Source organism: Chiloscyllium plagiosum, chromosome 16 (assembly GCF_004010195.1).
Source record: "Chiloscyllium plagiosum isolate BGI_BamShark_2017 chromosome 16, ASM401019v2, whole genome shotgun sequence".
Lineage (NCBI taxonomy): Eukaryota > Metazoa > Chordata > Chondrichthyes > Orectolobiformes > Hemiscylliidae > Chiloscyllium > Chiloscyllium plagiosum.
The window spans coordinates 67,349,574-67,367,236 of NC_057725.1; the positions used below are offsets into that span (position 1 = coordinate 67,349,574).

At 39.7% G+C, this 17,663-nt stretch overlaps 1 protein-coding gene across 1 annotated transcript in view; it reads left to right on the forward strand.

Moving 5' to 3' along the window:
- LOC122558125 (mucin-6-like) overlaps positions 1-17,663 on the forward strand; it is a gene marked incomplete at its 3' end in the record, with an annotated part of 278,951 nt that overhangs the window by 225,676 nt on the left and 35,612 nt on the right. Inside the window, exons 21-22 of the mRNA XM_043706443.1 lie at positions 7,520-7,705; positions 9,633-9,872. Of these exons, the coding sequence (XP_043562378.1) occupies positions 7,520-7,705; positions 9,633-9,872 (426 nt within the window). The remainder of the gene's footprint in view (positions 1-7,519; positions 7,706-9,632; positions 9,873-17,663) is intronic.

Consider the following 17,663-nt stretch of genomic DNA (forward strand, 5'->3'; position numbering starts at 1 on the left):
CTTCAGGCTCTCTGCCTTTATTCCTGATGAAGGGCTTTTGCCCGAAACGTCGATTTTACTGCTCCTCGGATGCTGCCTGAACTGCTGTGCTCTTCCAGCACCACTAATCCAGAATCTGGTTTCCTGCATCTACAGTCATTGTTTTTACCTACCTTAACATTCTACGTTTACCCCTGATTAATACACCTAACCCACACATCCCTGAGTACTAAAGGCAATTTAACATGACCAATTCGCCTAAACTGCACATCTTTGGATTGTGGAAGGAAACTGGAGCACCTGAAGGAAATTTGGGGGAATGTGTAAACTTCACATAGACAGTCACCCAAGGCTGGAATTGAACCTGGGTCCCAAGCGCTATGAGGCAGCTGTGGTAACCACTGAACCACCAAGCTGCTTTGTCATTTCTGAGGACAACAGGAAATAGGCACAATTGCTTGAACAGGTTGATGTTAAGGAGGACGTGTTGGAAGTTTTGAAAAACATGAGGATAGATAAATCCCCTGGGCTTGATGGGATATATCCAAGGTTAGTACAGGAAGCGAAGGAAGAGATTGCTATATCTTTGGTGATGATCTTTGCTTCCTCACTGTCCACTGGATGATTGGAGGGTGGAAACTTTTATTTCCTTGTTCAAGAAAGGGAATAGGGATAACCCTGGGAATTACAGACCAGACAGTCAGTTGTCGGTGGTGAGAAAATTATTGGAGAGGAATCTGACAGACAGGATTTATGATTATTTGGAAAAGCATAGTTGATTAGTGATAGTCAGCATGGCTTTGTGAATGGCAGGTCATGCCTCACAAGCCTTATTGAATTCTTGGAGGATGTGACAAAACACATTGATGAAAGTTGAGCAGTGGATGTGGTGTCTATGGATTTTAGCAAAGTGTTGGATCTGCAGGGATCTGTTCTGAGACCTCTGCTCTTTGTGATTTTTATAAATAACTTAGATGAGAAAGTGGAAGGGTGGGTTAGGAAGTTTGCCAATGACATGAAAATTGGTAGATTTGTGGATAGTATGGAGGGCTGTTGTAGGTTGTCATGGGATTTGACAGGATGCAGAAGTGGCAGATGGAGTTGAACCTGGAAAAGTGTGAAATGATTCACTTTGGTAGGTTGAATTTGAATGCAGATTATCGGGTTAAAGGCGGGATTCTTGGCAGTTTGGAGCAACAGAGGGATCTTGGACCCACGTCCATCGATCCCTCAAAGTTGCCACCTAAGTTGATTGGGTTATTAAGGCAGCATATGGTGTGTTGGCTTTCATTTATGGGGGTATTGAGTTTAAGAGGCATGAGGTTATATTGCAGCTCTATAGAGCCAAGTTAGACCACACTTGGAATATTGTGTTCTGTTCTGGTTGCCTCATTATAGGAAGGATGTGGAAGCTTTAGAGAGAGTGCAGTGAAGATTTATCAGGATGCTGCCTGGACTGGACGATATGCCTTATGAAGAAAGGTTGAGGGAGCTATGGCTTTTCTCATTGGAACGATTAAGGATGAGAAGTGACTTGATAGAGGTGTACAAGATGATGACAGGCATAGATAGAGTGGATAGCCAGAGACACTTTCCTCGGGTTGAAATAGCTATCACGAGGGGGCATAATTTTAAAGGTGATTGGGGGAAGGTATAGGGGAGACATCAGAGGTAGGTTCTTTACACATAGAATGGTGGGTGCATGGAATGCACTGCCACCAGTGGTGGTGAAGTCATTCACATTAGGGATATTTAAGTGACTCTTGTTTAGGCACATGGATGATAGTAAAATGTAGGGTATATAGGTTAATTTGATCTTAGAGTAGGATAAAAGGTCGGCTCAACATCAGTACTGTGGTGTACTGTTCTCTGTTTAATGTTTTGTATCTGGGCAGGACCAGAAGATTTATCAACCTTCATACATTGTCATCCACTGTGATATGAACTGTCTCCAAGGTATCACCACTAATTTCCCAAGTCTTCATGTCTTTCTCCGCGGAGGAGAAATATTCATTGAGTACCTCACCCATCTCCTATGGTCCTACACATACATGTCCACTTTGGTTCTTGGAGGGGTCCTGTTCTTTTTCTAGGTTTTTTTTTCATTAATATATTTAAAGAACCTCTTTGGATTCAGCCTAATCTTCTCAGCCAACACTATCTTGTGCCTCGTTTTCAGCATCTTGATTTCCTTCGATAAACTCCTGTATCCCCTATATACCTTCAGCGATTCCCTTTATCCCAGCTGCCTGTACCTGCCTATGCGTCCTTTTTTCTGGTCAAAGTCTCGTAATCTCTTGCCATGCAGGGTTCCCTATTCCTGGCAACCTTGCCCTTCACCGTCACAGGAACATAAAGACCTTGTGCTCTAGCTATCTCACTTTTAAAGGCCTCCCACTTGCCGGAGGTCCCTTTTGCCTGCAGACAAACTCCTCCCCTCTCTTCACTACCTCTGACCCACCTAAAGCACCTATACCCTGGTACATTAGTCAAGAGTAGCTTTATTTGTCTTTTCTACCATATACAACTGAACAGTAAAAATGAGACAGCATTCCTTCTGGAACAAGGTGCTACATGGACAGCACAAACTACATGATCATACACTGGGTGGCATAAAGTGCATAGGAAGTGCAAAACACGCAAGACAGCACAGTAATTCTTGACACATCAAGACAATAAGCACAGTGGTGTACAAATTACAGTATAATAAAAGAATGATAATTAATAAAACAATGTTCTAGCAGCAATTCAAAATCGTGAAAGGGTTTCAGATGGAATAGAGTCTAATCATACAGTGTTAAGGAGCCTGACAGCTCAGGGGAAGAAACTGTTGCACAGTCTGGCCATGAGAGACTGAATGCTCCATTATCTTCTGCCAAATGGCAGGAGGGGCAAGAGTTTGAGTGAGGGATGTATGGGGTCTTCCACGATACTCTTAGCCTTTCAGACACAGCATGTGGTGCAAATGTATGTAATGGACGGAAGAGAAACCCCGATGATCCTCTCAGCTGTCCTTACTATCCGTTGTATGGTTTTACAATCCGAGATGGTGCAATTCCTGAATCATGCAGTGATACAGCAGCTCAGGGTACTCTCAATGAACCCTCTTTAGAATGTGGTGAAAATGGGAGGGTGGGATGTGGACTTTCTTCAACCTACACAGCAAGTAGAGATGCTGCTGGATTTTCTTGGTTATGGAGCTGGTATTAACGGACCAGGTGAGATTCTCCGCCAGTTGAATGTCAAGAAATTTCACGATCTCCACAGGGGACTCATCGATGTCCAATAGAGAGTGGTCGCTCCGTGCCCTCCTGAAGTCAACAACCATCTCTTTAGTTTTCTCCATGTTCATAAACAGGTTGTTGGCTCTGCACCAGTCTGTTAGTCGCTGCACCTCCTCTCTGTATGCTGACTCGTCATTGCCACTACAGTCATGTCATCAGCGAACTTAATGATATGATTCGAGCTGTGCATCGCCACAACATCAGGGTAGCAGGGTGAACAGCACTGGACTGAGCACACACCCCTGTGGGGGGGGGGGCTCTCATACTCAGTGTGATGGTGCTGGAGCATTAAGCTGCCATTTCTGTCCCACCATTAGCTATGTTTCTGGCTATAATATCCCAGTCCCACGTACCTATCCATGCCCTGAGTTTATTCACCTTACCTGTCAGCCCTCTTGCATTGAAATAGATGCAATTTAATCCACAAGGCATTCCTTTCTGTCTCTCATGTTCCAGCCTGATCTGTCTCTTCAACTTGCTATTTCTGATTACTGTATCTCTTTCAGGCCTTACACTTCCCTCATGGCTGTTGAGGATCCCACCTCTCTGCCAATCTGGTTTAAATCCTCCCTTGTAGCACTAGCAAACCTGCTGCCAAGTTATTGGTCCTCTCCAGTTCAGGTGCAACCCGTCCCTCTTGAACAGATTGCAATGCTCTAAAAATCTGAATCCCTGCCCTCTTATGGAAGTATTCACACTTTAATTCTCAAAAAATCTACAGCCATGCCTATGCCAAAGCATGCTATTACTGCTTGACTGGTGATTTCCAACTTTTTTGAAGTTAGTTCACCTAACTGTAACTTCACTGCCCTGGATCTCCACTTCCTGACTCTCAGCATTTTTTCGTGACACAGAAGCAGTTTATGCAACTCTATTTTTCATTGCTGATGAGGAATGATATGAGATGAAAATCCAGCACTCGTTGTATCAAAAGCCATGGGAGCATAGTATTAATAGTAGAAACAACTGCGTTCTCGACAGCATGCAGCTGCTCTACAGAGAGAGGGGATGGACACTAATCTAGTTTGCAGTAGTCGTGACCTTGAATTCAGGCAAAGAGTCACATCTCTCAATATTCTTGTGCGGTAGTATTTGTCTGGTGTTGAAGCACTCTATTGGAGACAGTATGTACAAACTTTAATAAGTTTTTCGTTTCCAGAGATAAATGCTACAAACCTGCACATCCCAACTCAACTCTGGCAATTTCAATTTTTCCTGTTTTTACTTTCTGTTTAAAAAAAGACCTTATTTGAGCAAATGTATTCTCTTACTGTAATGGTCACCACCTTTACAAAATTAAACACAGTTAATATACATTAACAGCCATTGTCTACTGAGGCTCAATACTTGGCAACATGTTGCTATTAATTTCTATATCCTTCTGGAATAAGACCGATTTCCTAGAGGATCAAAAGGGCAGGTATTGTTAGTAACTGTCAAGGTAGCTTTTATTGCAGACTTCCCATTTCCTCGGTTCTCTGCCTTTCCCTAGAGTTTAGCACTTTCTCATCCTTCAAGGGGAAAGAATATAGAGTTATGAGTGTGAGAAATAGACTGAGCGAACTGAGGGAATGACAGTATTTGTGGGGAATAAATCAGTATGAGATAGCACTAAGGTGATGGTGTGAATGCAAGTGATGGTTATTCCATTATGAACGTGGGGGAATTTAAATTCAAGTACAGGTACGTATCCCTTTATCTGAGCATCCAAAAACTGAAAAGCTCCGAAAACCAAAATCAGTCATGTCTGCATAATATAACGGGATTTTCTTGGCGGGCAAAGGCCGCACCCACTCGACCCACATGGCAGCGTGGCCCAGTAATCGGAGGCGTCAGTTGTGTATTGTATTCACTGTGCTAAATTGTTTAATTTTGAGTGAAAATGTCAAAAAGAGGTGCAGGTACATCTATGGCTAACAATAATATAAAGAAAAGGAAGCATCTGTTACTATCAATAATGCAGAATGTAGAGTTATTGCAGAAGCTTGATCATAGTGTGGCTGTGCAGCGTCTTACTGAAAAATATGGTGTCAGAACTACCACTGTCTATGATTTAAAAAAACAGAAAGACAAGTTACTGAAGTTTTATGGTGACAGTGATGACCATCAACTAATGAAAATAGAAAAACACTGTATAGGGCAAAAAATGAAGATCTTAACCATGTGTTGATGGAGTGGATTAAACAACGAAGAAGTGAACGTATGCCACTGATTGTTTGATGGTCATGAAACAAGCTAGAAATATCATAAAGAACTGAACATTAAAGGCGAATGTCAATATTCAGAAGGTTGGCTGCTGAAATTCAAGAAGCATAATGGTGTGAAATACTTGAAAATCTGTGGCGAAAAGGCTTTTGCTGACCATGAAGCAGCTGAAAATTATGTTGGTGAATTTGCCAAGTTGACATCTGATGAAAACCTTAGTCCTGAACAAATTTACAATGCTGATGAAACAGCTCTTTACTGGCGATATGTCCCGAGAAAAACATTAGCAACAGCTAATGAGAGAGCACCAACAGGGTTTTAAGGAAACTAAGGACAGATTAACTATTCTTGGGTGTATCAATGCTGCAGACACACACAGGGTGAAATTGGCAGTGATTGGAAAAAGCAAACATCCGAGATGTCTTAAAGGTGTACGTAATTTGCCTGTGCATTATTATGCAAACAAGAATGCATGGGTAACCAGAGAAATGTTTTCCGACTGGTTCAGTAAACACTTCGTACCAGCGGCTCATTGCAGACAAGCGGGATTGGAAGAAAAGTGTAAAATTTTATTGTTCCTGGACAACTGCTCCGCACATTCCCCTTCTGAACAGCTTGTGAAAAGTAATGTTTTTGGCATTTACTTGCCCCCTGAATGTGACATCGGTATTACAGCCTTGTGACCAAGGAATTTTACACTCCATGAAGAGCAAGTATAAAGACTATTTTTTAAACAGTATGCTTGCTGCAGTCAACAGAGAGGTAGGAATTCAAGACTTCCTGAAAGAGTTTGATCTTAAGGATGCCATTTATGCAATTGCTAATGCTTGGAATGATGTTGATAAAGCAACATTAACAAATGCTTGGCACAAACTCTGGCCTACATCGATGTTTCCTGTAAACACACCTGCAGATGAAGAGTTTGTAGGATTTCATGTCACTGAAGAGAAAACGATGATAGCAAGCCTTGTTACTTACTGCACAAAATTTATCGGACGAAAGTGTAAATAAATTACATGAAGCTGACATGGAAGAAATGCTGAACATTGACAATGATGTGCCTGTCGTGCATTCCTTAAGCGATAGGAAATTCCTGTGCATTTAAGTTCCTTAAGCTGAAATGGTTTTAAATACGGGTTCCTGTACAGGTAAGTATGAGGATAGTGGTGATGATGAGTTAGTGAACACAGTTGGAAAAAGTCCCATTGAAGATATGGTGAAATTGTGTGATCAGTAAATTGCTGGCTTTGAACAACATTCATTTATCAGTGAGTAAGAGATTATGGCAATTTACCGAATTAAAGAGAGATTGCTTAGACAGAAACCTATGTTAATGAAAAAGATGACACTTGAAGAAGCCTTTAAAACCGCCACCTGCCATAGTGCTGAAGCTGTGTATGTTTGAGTTTTATCGAATGTTTTTATTAGAATGTTTTTTATGGAAATAAAATGTCGATGTGTTTCATGAATTTGGATATATTGCTCTATAAATAAGCTTTGTACGTTTAAGTTTTCCAGAATGTTTCTCTTGTAATGGTTTTTATGGAAATAAAATGTTGTTGAATATTTATGGTTGATGTATTTCATTTATCAGTACATTACTCTATAAATAAAGTGTGGTAGTACTTCTAGTCTTTATTTATCCCGCTTAGTCAGTATTCATATGTTTTTGCTGCAGTACAGTATTTATGTCTGATTATGGTTGCTGCCCTGCACCCTACAGGGGACACTCCATTAGTTCCGAAAACCGCAAAATTCCGATTTCCGCAAAGCAGCTGGTCCCGAGCATTTCGGATAAAGGGATACGTACCTGTAATTAATAAGAAAACGTTCATCTGAACAATTTATAGATAATCAAGCTGAAATATTAACAGTTTCTCTCATCGCAGATATTTTCTGACCAGAAGGCTTCAAAAATTTCTTATTTTAGAATCCCACCTTAAGCAGAACTTTGCTTTTGTACTGATGGAAAGTTAGTTTATTAAATATTGTAAATTTCATCCATCACTAGCTTTATAATAATCAATTTTCATGTTCTCTTTTTCTTTCAGGATACTCTAATTAAGCTGACTAATGGACACTATCAAATAACACCACCAAATACAGCAAGAGGACTCAAAGTGATCAGTAATCCACTGTATCTAAAATTTGATTTAAAAATCAGTTCAATACTTGAGCTAACTATTATATGGAACAGGAATATGAATGCTTACATCTCAATTACTAGACTATCAGAGGTAACTGAAATAATCTGACAATAGTTTGACTTTCTTACAGATGGAGGTAATCTGAAAATATCAAAGTGAAACTAGATTCAGGCCAGTTTATACAAAAATTGCACTGTTATCTCAATAAGACAATATTTTGTTTTCATCTGTAGCTTCATTCAGTAAGAATTATGTAGCATATGCATATTTGAAGCATAGTCATAGGGTTTCAAACATCTCTAACTATCTTGTGTATGAGTTGCCTCTTTTTTTCACTTGAAATCTTTATTATCAAATACTTGATCAGTTTTCCTTCCAGTTATACCAATGTCTCCTAGTTTTCCATTTAATTCTAGAGACGGATTGTTAACTTTGAAGGAGTCTCTGAAAATGAGCTGTTTAATCTTTACATAATCAGAGTCAGATTCAGAACAGTATTTATTGCAAAGGTAGTTGAAATGTCTAAATAGAAGAAAATCTAAAATTATGACCTTGAACGGTTTCCATTTATTTAGATGTAGTTACTCAGTTGCATTTTTAGATCTGGATGTTTAAGCTTGACTAACATGCAATAAGGGTGGGATGAAAAAGTGATGTTGTTGAAACTTTCAATGCTGTGAATCGTCTTCATTATTTAGTAATGTTATTCATGGAGTCGTAAATTTGACACAAAAAATGAAGTTGCTGAAAAAGCTGAGCAAGTCTGGCAGTATCTGTGAAGAGAAGTCAGAATTAACTTTTTGGATCCGATGACCCTTCCTCAGAAGGGTCCCAGTTCCATGTTCCCATACATGTCCTGAATTCATCAGCCTTACCTGTAAGATCCTTCGCATTGAAATAAATGTAATTTAATTCTTCAATTACCTCGTTCTCTGACTTTCTCTTGTCTGCCTTTTCTAATTAAATTGCTGTTTTCTGATTCAGAACCATCCTCATCTATCTTTATATATTTACTGTCACTTAGGAACCACCCATCCCACTTCTCTGCTAGTTTAAAGAGTCCCAAAATAGAATTAGCAATCTCCCTGGCAGTATATTGGTCCCTTTCCAGTTCAGGTGAAACCCATCCCTTTTGAGCAGGTCTTTTCTGCCCCAGAAGCGATTCCAATGATCTAAAAAACCTGAATCCTTGCACATTGCACCATCTCTTCAGCCATTGATTTATCTGTTCAATCCTTTCATTCCAACTCTAATTAGAATGTGGCACTCTAATTAGAATGTACCCCTTTCCTTAAATCTGTCAGTCTTACCAATGTGTATAACAACTTCCGGCTTTTCACTCTCCCCTTTGACAATATGATTTAACCAGTTTTGGACATCCTTAACCTTGGAACCGTACTATGCTAGATTCATACTCATAGCCACAGAGTGTCCTGTCTATGCCCCTCACATGAGAGTCTCCCATAACAGTTATTCTTTTGAATCTTCACAAACCCCACTTAACACAAGATTCATTCTTGGTGCCCAAGATCTGACCGCCCCCTCTATTTTCCTCTAATAGAGTATCCCCTTCAACAATACCCAAAACAGAATATCTGTTTGACAGAGGAATAGCCACAGGAGACTGCTTAACTCCCTTGTTACTTTTCCTGACTGTCCCCTATCTGTCTGACTCATCCTGCTGTATAACCACTTCTCTAAATCTGCTAACCATCACACTGTGTCTTTTGAATGCCCTCTGTGACATTAATCCTAAAAAGAAGTTCTTAAAAGCACCTTATATATTTTTAAAACTCCTTCTTTACCCACAGATTGTAATCTTAAGCATGCAAAACATAAAAAATGTAAAATCTTAAAAAAAACAAGCACTCAGCTGAAACTCTGAACCAAATGAGATGAACAGCTATGTTGGTTAAGCTGCTTAATTTGTTAACCTTTTTGTGATTGATTAATTTCAATTCTTAGGTATACAATGTTTTAACTTTTGAAAAAATCATGTTCTATCACTTTTTTTCAGTTTGCAGTGTGTGGACTCTGTGGTAATTACAATGGAAATGCAGATGATGAATATATAACCCAGAATAAATACCTAGTCTCCAATGTACTGACCTTTGCAAATTCTTGGAAGGAAGATCCTACATGCAGAGATGTGACTGAAGTTGTATTTCCATGTCACAAAAATCCATATCGTTTGGCCAGAGCTGAAAAAATGTGTGCTATAATTAACAATAAGGTGTTTGAGCCATGTCACAAATTGGTGAGTGTTCTATCAGTTGTATATCGTACTGTAGTATTTTACTACTGTGGCAAAACTGAGCATTTTTAGGGTTGAAGTTTGTCAATTTTTCTCATTTTGACACTGTAACTTTGGAAATTGGATGTAACAAAGTAACATCCAGCTATGTGCATAAATAGGATTTCCACAAAGCTTCTGGATAAATTAAGCGGGCAGAGTGGACACAACCCTAAAAATGTGCAGCTCTTTATTCGTTAATTTACAATTTGGACTCTTTATTGTTACCTACACAATTTTTAGCTCTGTTCACAGGGCATAGATAACAATTTGAAAGATGGGAGAAGCGTGACCTAATAGAGATCTTTAAAATTAGGAACGGTATGGATATGGGCGGCACAGTGGCTCAGTGGTTAGCACTGCTGCCTCACAGCACCAGGACCCAGGTTCAATTCCAGCCTCGGGCGACTGTCTGTGTGGAGTTTGCACATTCTCCCTGTGTCTGCATGGGTTTCCTCCGGGTGCTCCGGTTTCCTCCCACAGTCCAAAGATGTGCAGGTTAGGTGAATTGGTCGCGCTAAATTGTCCGTAGAGTTAGGTGCATTAGTTAGGGGGAATGGGTTACACTTCGGAGGGTTGGTGTGGACTAGTTGGGCCCAAGGGCCTGTTTCCACACTGTAGGTAATCTAATCTAGTGTAGGTAATCTAACCTCTCCCCTTGTGAGGAAGAACATCAATATTAGGTACTCACTGAGAAATCCAATACAAAATTCAGAAGAAACCATGTGAATGTGCCACACGAGTAGTCAAAGTGAAGACTATAGATGCAATGAAAGGGAAATTTAGCAAAGCATATGAAGGAGATGGTTACCATTGGAAGGTTAAATGAGAAAAAATGGAAAGAAGCCTGAGTGGACCATAAAACTGTGCTTGCATTTTAGGTTAATTTACCTTTTTCTCATATAAATCTGAATGCTTATGAAAACAGCAACTATAGAGAGAGAGAGAAAAAAAGAGGCCTTCCATCCAATGTGGAGAAAGTTGTATATTTGACAGTACAGACATAGGATGAGAAAGAAGAGGAGGAGGAGGAGAGATCCAAAGGATAGATGGCAGGCGAGTTTAAATGTCACATATCCTTTGAAGCATCCTATGGTGTGAAAGGTATGACATAAATGCAAATATTTTCTTTTAAAAGTGATGATTAAAAAGGAAATGTTAAGTAAAGAAACAAAATAGATGAAGCTTAAAATGGCAATTGCGGGTACCTGCTGCAAGAAAAATAGAACAATATCTGTGAGCTGTTTATTAAACTCACCCTTGAGGATGGATCATTGAAAAGTACCTCATATTCAGCATCCACAGTATTCTAGTTTTGTTGCATAAAACACCCAGTTCCAGTCACCATGGACTGTACAATTCAATGAGATGTGAAAGGAGAGAAGGCATCAAAATGTGCAGTTACCCCCATGTTCATTGCTTCTAATGCAAGTATTATGTACACTTTGTTCTGTCTGCTCATTTGAACAATTGCACTGTCCGGCACTAAGCATGGTATTCAGTACCGATGTGCTGGTGCTAGTTCCCAGGTTAAAGTTAGCCCGCAATATTTGAAACCAGACTCCATCTCTCAGTGGGGAGGTGCATTATGGCTGGAACAAATGCTTGAATTGGTTGTAGAAAAGAGCGTGAGCAAGAAGAAGGGTGAATTATGGCCCAAAATGGCAGAGAGCAGCCCCCAAATCCTCCAATGTTTCATTTAAAGCCTTAATTCAAGAGATAGGAGGAGAGATATCATCTCTCGACAATTGAATGGACTTTCCAAACATACTCAAAGGAATCAATGGAAGCAATGAGTAATGCCAGAACTCTAACTTGAAGGAGTTAGATTCATGTGCCTTCAGCAATTCGGTGATCCTCATTATTTTATGATTTACAAATTGCAGGCAGTGGAAACGTGTACCTTTTTCTTTTAGCCACCTCTCTTCACCACAACCCGAGCCTTACGACTTTTCTCTTTTCAGATTCCTGAGATTTGCAACCTAGCCATGCAGAGTGAGGTTTAGGGACAGAAAAACAATGATGAACAAAGGATATGGTGACTCACTCACATGTACAGTTGCTAGCTCAAATACTGACACTGCATTGTACAGGTTATCTTGGAGATAATAACTTCAAGTGATGAGATGCTAGGCATAAATGGTCTGCAACTAGAGCAGGAGATAAGCATGGTACAAGTATCAACTCACTGAAGAACAGGAGTGTACACAGGTTCTGCTATGGAGAATTGTGATGATAACTATGTTTGGGTGGCCTACAAAAGTGGTCTGATAGATATGCGCATTGAAATACTTGATGCATCAGCATGCCTGACAGAACGTCTCGGTGAAAGTCAAAGAATATGATGTTATCCAGCACCAGCTTATCATAGAGCACAGGGCATGTCATAGAACTTGGAACACATACTGTTCAGTGAGGGCATGATGACCAACATGACATTAGACTCTGCATACTACAGCACTAGTGGCTGATATTTCCAGTTCCATTCAATTCAAATTGAACTCACGAAACCTCTACTTTTGTCAGAAAGGCTTGACTTGCTGTCATCATAGTTGTAGATGCCAGGGTTCAGAGACATTCACATCCTATCCTAAAACACATTGATAGGATTGCTTATGAGAATAGATGTTAATGACAATGTTAATTCTGTTTAGTTGTATGCTGATGGCTGAGCATTAACTGGGCTTAAAGATGGTTATTGGTATATAAGCTATATGTTTGTAATGAGTAAATAAATTACCTAAATGTAACATCATGTATATAATAAATGTGAGTAAAAACTGGCCCCAATGCCTTCTTTTACCAATGCGCTTTCTGGATTACAATATGTCTGCAGAGGGTAGTTGTCTAAAGGTGAGGGTTGGAAACTAAGAAAAATAATTTCATATAAAACTACAGATTTAATGGTTACTGTAGAACATAGAATGAAGAAATGTAAGTTCTTGGAAGATGATTACATTCTGGTTTCCTTAGCTTTTGGATCTTGTGAGCATTTCAAGAATGGAACAAGTATATGGGCAATAATTAGAAGGAGGCAAAGGTGAGGACTGCAGATGCTGGAGATTAGAGTCAAGATTAGAGTGGTGCTGGAATGCACAGCAGTTCAGGCAGCATCCGAGGAACAGGAAAATCGATGTTTCGGGCAGGAACCCTTCATCAGGAATGAGTAATTAGAAGGAGTATGATCTGAAGTATTTTGAGAGATGGATGCCCGTCAGTTAGATAGTGATAAAAGTTCTGATTTTCAATTAGATTTATTACAGGAAATTTACATGGAGATGATCAGTTAAATGTCCATGAATAATGTTATTATAAATTTTAAGAAACAGAATGACACACCATGAATTAATATATCATGAAATCTCATAAGTTGTATAATAAAAAGAACAAAGTCCAATCTATGGATTTCTACATCAGTGAAATTGTTGGATTCTGCTAAAGTGTCATATGCACAGGCTCCTAGATCTAACATAGAGTCACAAACATGTATAGCATGGAAATAGACCCTTCGCTCTAACTTGTCCATGCTGGCCAGATATCCTAAATTAATCAGGTCATATTTGCCAGCATTTGGCCCATATTCCTATTCATGTTCCATCCAGATGTCTTCTCTTGCAAACTAGCTTCCACTACTTTCTATGTCAGCTCAGTCCATACAAGCACCGCTCTCTGCATGCAAATGTTGTTTCTTAGGTCCCTTTTAAATCTTTCTCCTCTCACCCTAAACCTATGCCCTCTAGTTCTGGACTCCCCACCCCAGGGATAAGACCTTGTGTATTGACCCTATCCATGCCACTTGTCAATTTGTAATCTTCTATAAGATCACCCCTTAGCCTCCAACACTCCAAGGAAAACAGCCCCCGCCTGTTACGCGTTTCCCTAAAGCTCAAACCCTCCAACCCTGGCAACATTTTTATAACTTTTTTCTGAACCCTTTCAAAATTCATAACATTATTCCAGTAAGAAGGAGACCAGAATTACACATAAATTTCCAAAAGTGGTCTAACCAATGTTCTGTACAGCTGCAACATGAACTCCTAACTCATATATTCAGTGGGTGGAACAATAAAGGAAAGCATACCAAACACCACCTTCACTATTCCTATCTGCCTGCAACTCCACTTTCAAGGAGTTGTGAACCTGCACTCTAAGGTATCTTTGCTCAGCAATATTCCCCAGGACCTTACCATTAAGTGTAATAAGTCTTGCTCTGATTTGCCTTTCCAAACTGCAGGATCTCACATTTATCTAAATTAAACTCTATCTGCCATTCCTTGGTCCATAGATCCATTTGATCAAGATCCTATTGTACTCTGAGGTAACCTTCTTCGCTGCCCACTACGCCACCAATTTTGGTGTCATCTGTAAATTTACCAATTCTACCTTCAAGCCAGTACTGTATCCAGAAGACAGAGGGTGGGGGATTGCTTTGCAAACTGGAGGCCTGTGACCAGTGGTGTGCCACAAGGATCGGTGCTGGGTCCACTATTTTTCATCATTTATGCAAATGATTTGGATAGGAACATATGAGGTGTAGTTGGTAAATTTGCAGGTGACACCATAGTTGGTGGCATAGTGGGCAGTGAAGAAGGTTACCTCAGAGTACAATAGGATCTTGATCAGATGGGTCCATGAGCCAAAGAGTGGCAGATAGAGTTTAATTTAGATAAATGCGAGGTGCTGCAGTTTGGAAAGGCAAATCAGAGCATGATTTGTTACACTTAGTGGAAGAGTCCTGGGAAATGTTGCTGAACAAAGAGACCTTAGAGTGAAGATTCACAGTTCCTTGAAAGTGGAGTATTTCCTGTATTTCATGTGATCTAACTTGCTAACCAGTCTACTGTGAGGAAACATTGTGAACATCTTACTGAAATCCATATAGATCACGTCGACTGCTCTATCTTCATCAACCTTCTTTGTTACTTCGTCAAAAAGCTCAGTCAAATTAGTGAGACACTATTTACCATGCACTAGTGAGACACTATTTCCCATGCACACAGCCATTTTGACTATCTCTAATCATTTCTTGCCTATCGAAATACATGTAAATCCTGTCCCTCAGAATTCCCTCCAACAACTTGCCCACCATCGATGTCAGGCTCACTCGTCTATAGTTCCCAAGCTTTTCCTTACCGTTTTCAAAAATGAGAGAATTTGAATGTTTGCTAATAGAGGATTCAAGAACTAACGTATTTTGAAATTTGCTGGATGCAGAGAGCAATGTAGTGGAAGAAATGTTTGAAAAAAGTAGAATCAAGAAGTGAACATTTTCAATAGAAGTGTATTGTAGCTGAGGACAGGAATGCAGCACTAATGATAAATGAATCACAGCAATACACAAGGAATAATTGATAGGTATTTCAGATATGATTCAAAGTATCATTATGCAATAAACCAGAGAGCTGATACCTTCAAATTGACACATGACAAGAAGAATTCAGAGTAAGTAGGTGAAGATAATTTTGGAACTGAGCAAATATATTTGCCAGAAGGAATTTTAGCCCATGGATCAATGTGTTAATTATGGAATCCTTTACCTAACAGTGCTGAATAGTACTTGTACTTCACACAACAGATTGAGTAAATGATGCTTAGATTTACTAAGGAGGGAACATAAGTGACGTTTTTGTGTCTTGAGGTATGACTTGCTTTGGATCTGGTGGTGACAATATATTGAAGCCAAAAAGCCATAATTCCTATGAAGTAGTTAGAGTAGCCTTTAGAGATGCCAAGAGGCAGCATTGGACCGAATTTGAGGCTCAAACTTACCAAACAGACTCCAGCTGCCTATGGTAAGGCCTAAACAGCATTATGGGATACAAAATGAAGCAGAGCAAGATAGCAAACAAAGACACATTCCTCCCTTATGCATTCAATGCTTTCTGTGCTCGGTTTGAGCAGAATGTCAGTGGCGTGGTGACACCTGCCCAGACAACCCTGAACGCACCTGTTCCCTCAGTCACCACTGCAGACATCAAATCAGTCATCCTGGAAGTCAACCCAAGAAAAGCGACGGGCCCGGACAGTGTCCCCAGCTGAGCATTCAGATCCTGTGCAAACCAATTGGCGGAGGTATTCACCGACATGTTCAACCTCTCTCTACTACAAGCTGAAGTCCCCACTTGCTCCAAGAAGACCACCATCATCCCAGTACCTAAGAAAGCACATGCAATGTGCCTTAATGACTACCACCAAGTGGCTCTGGCCTCAATAATCATGAAATGCTTTGAGAGACTGGTCATGGCCTACATTAACTCCAGTCTCCCAGCCTGCATCGATCCCTTACAATTTGCCTACCGATGTAACAGGTCCACTGCTGATGCCATATACTCAGCCCTGCACTCATCCCTGGTACATCTGGACAACAAACACACCTATGTCAGACTCCTGCTCATTGACTACAGCTCCATCTTCAACACCAGTATCCCTGCCAGACTGATCTCAAAACTCTGTGACCTTGGTCTCAGCTCTACCCTCTGCTACTGTGTCATAAAGCGATGGTTGACATCCCCTTCTGAGAACTAAAACCAAATCACCATAAGGGGAGCACTTTGCCCTATAATCTATTAAAATGAGTGTGAGATGGGGTGTAGTCTGTTTTTTTTCAGCAACTTCCTAGTGGTTAAGCAAAAGAAATCCCTGACATTCACTTTAAAATCACCAAGGGATAATTTATTTATCTAACTTTAACAGTAAACAAATTAACTAAACTATTAACAAACCGAATAAAGCTCTTCTAACTACTAACTATTCCTGAATAAAACAAGATTCTGATGGTATGCTGATACAATCAATTCATGTCCTCCTCATATTAAAAAAAGAACTTCGTCCCTCAGAAATACTGCCAGGTTACATGTCTTCTGGAACTTTGTATGTCTTCTCTGCAGATTCTTCTGTCAAGAATGTTTGTCTGTAAATTCGTCTGTCAGGAATGTAGATGGGTGTGCCACAGTACTGTGGTAAATAGATAGTGCTTTCTCTAAGAGTGGAGGTTTGTTGTCTCAGCATATGGCAGTTAGCTCTGTCGATTTTTCAACAGCCCCTTCTTTTATATCCTTGATGGCCTATCAATATTTTTATAATTGGATTGGTCCTCTGTTGTCAAAACCATCAGATTTAAATTTAACAAGTTTTTGGGAGCGAATGGATTCAAATTGATTGGTTAAATTTAAAACCTGCTGTCTTGATAAGACTGCTGGTTTTCCTTTCGATTCAAAGTGTTTCAGTTCAGGTCCTGTGTGTACTAGCAAACTCAAGCTGTTGCCAGACATCCATTTTAACTTTAAACATAGAAAAAAACACAATCTTTTAAAGAGATCATGCAATGCTTTCCCCATTTTACAATTTTACACACATCAACTTCATAACACCTTCCCCATTAAGAAAAAATGAACCATCATTATGAAAAGATGGCTTCTTGTTTTCTTTAAACATGTTAACTCCATTACATCATTAGATCCATAGCTCATTAATCTAAAGTTATATTTTATACTCATTCTATTTATACATAATATTGAATACTACCGTTTTTATCTTATACAAACATTTTTCTTCTGAACCAGCAGTAAAGCATCCACGATAATGTTTTCATGACCCGCAACATCCACAATCCCTAAATTAAATGCTTGTGACATGAGACTCCGACGAAATGATCCAGTGTTCTTGTCCTTAAATCTTTCCAGAAATGTCAAAGGATTGTGATCGGTATACACAATTGTCTCAAATGTTTTTTTGTAATGTAAACATTAAAATGGT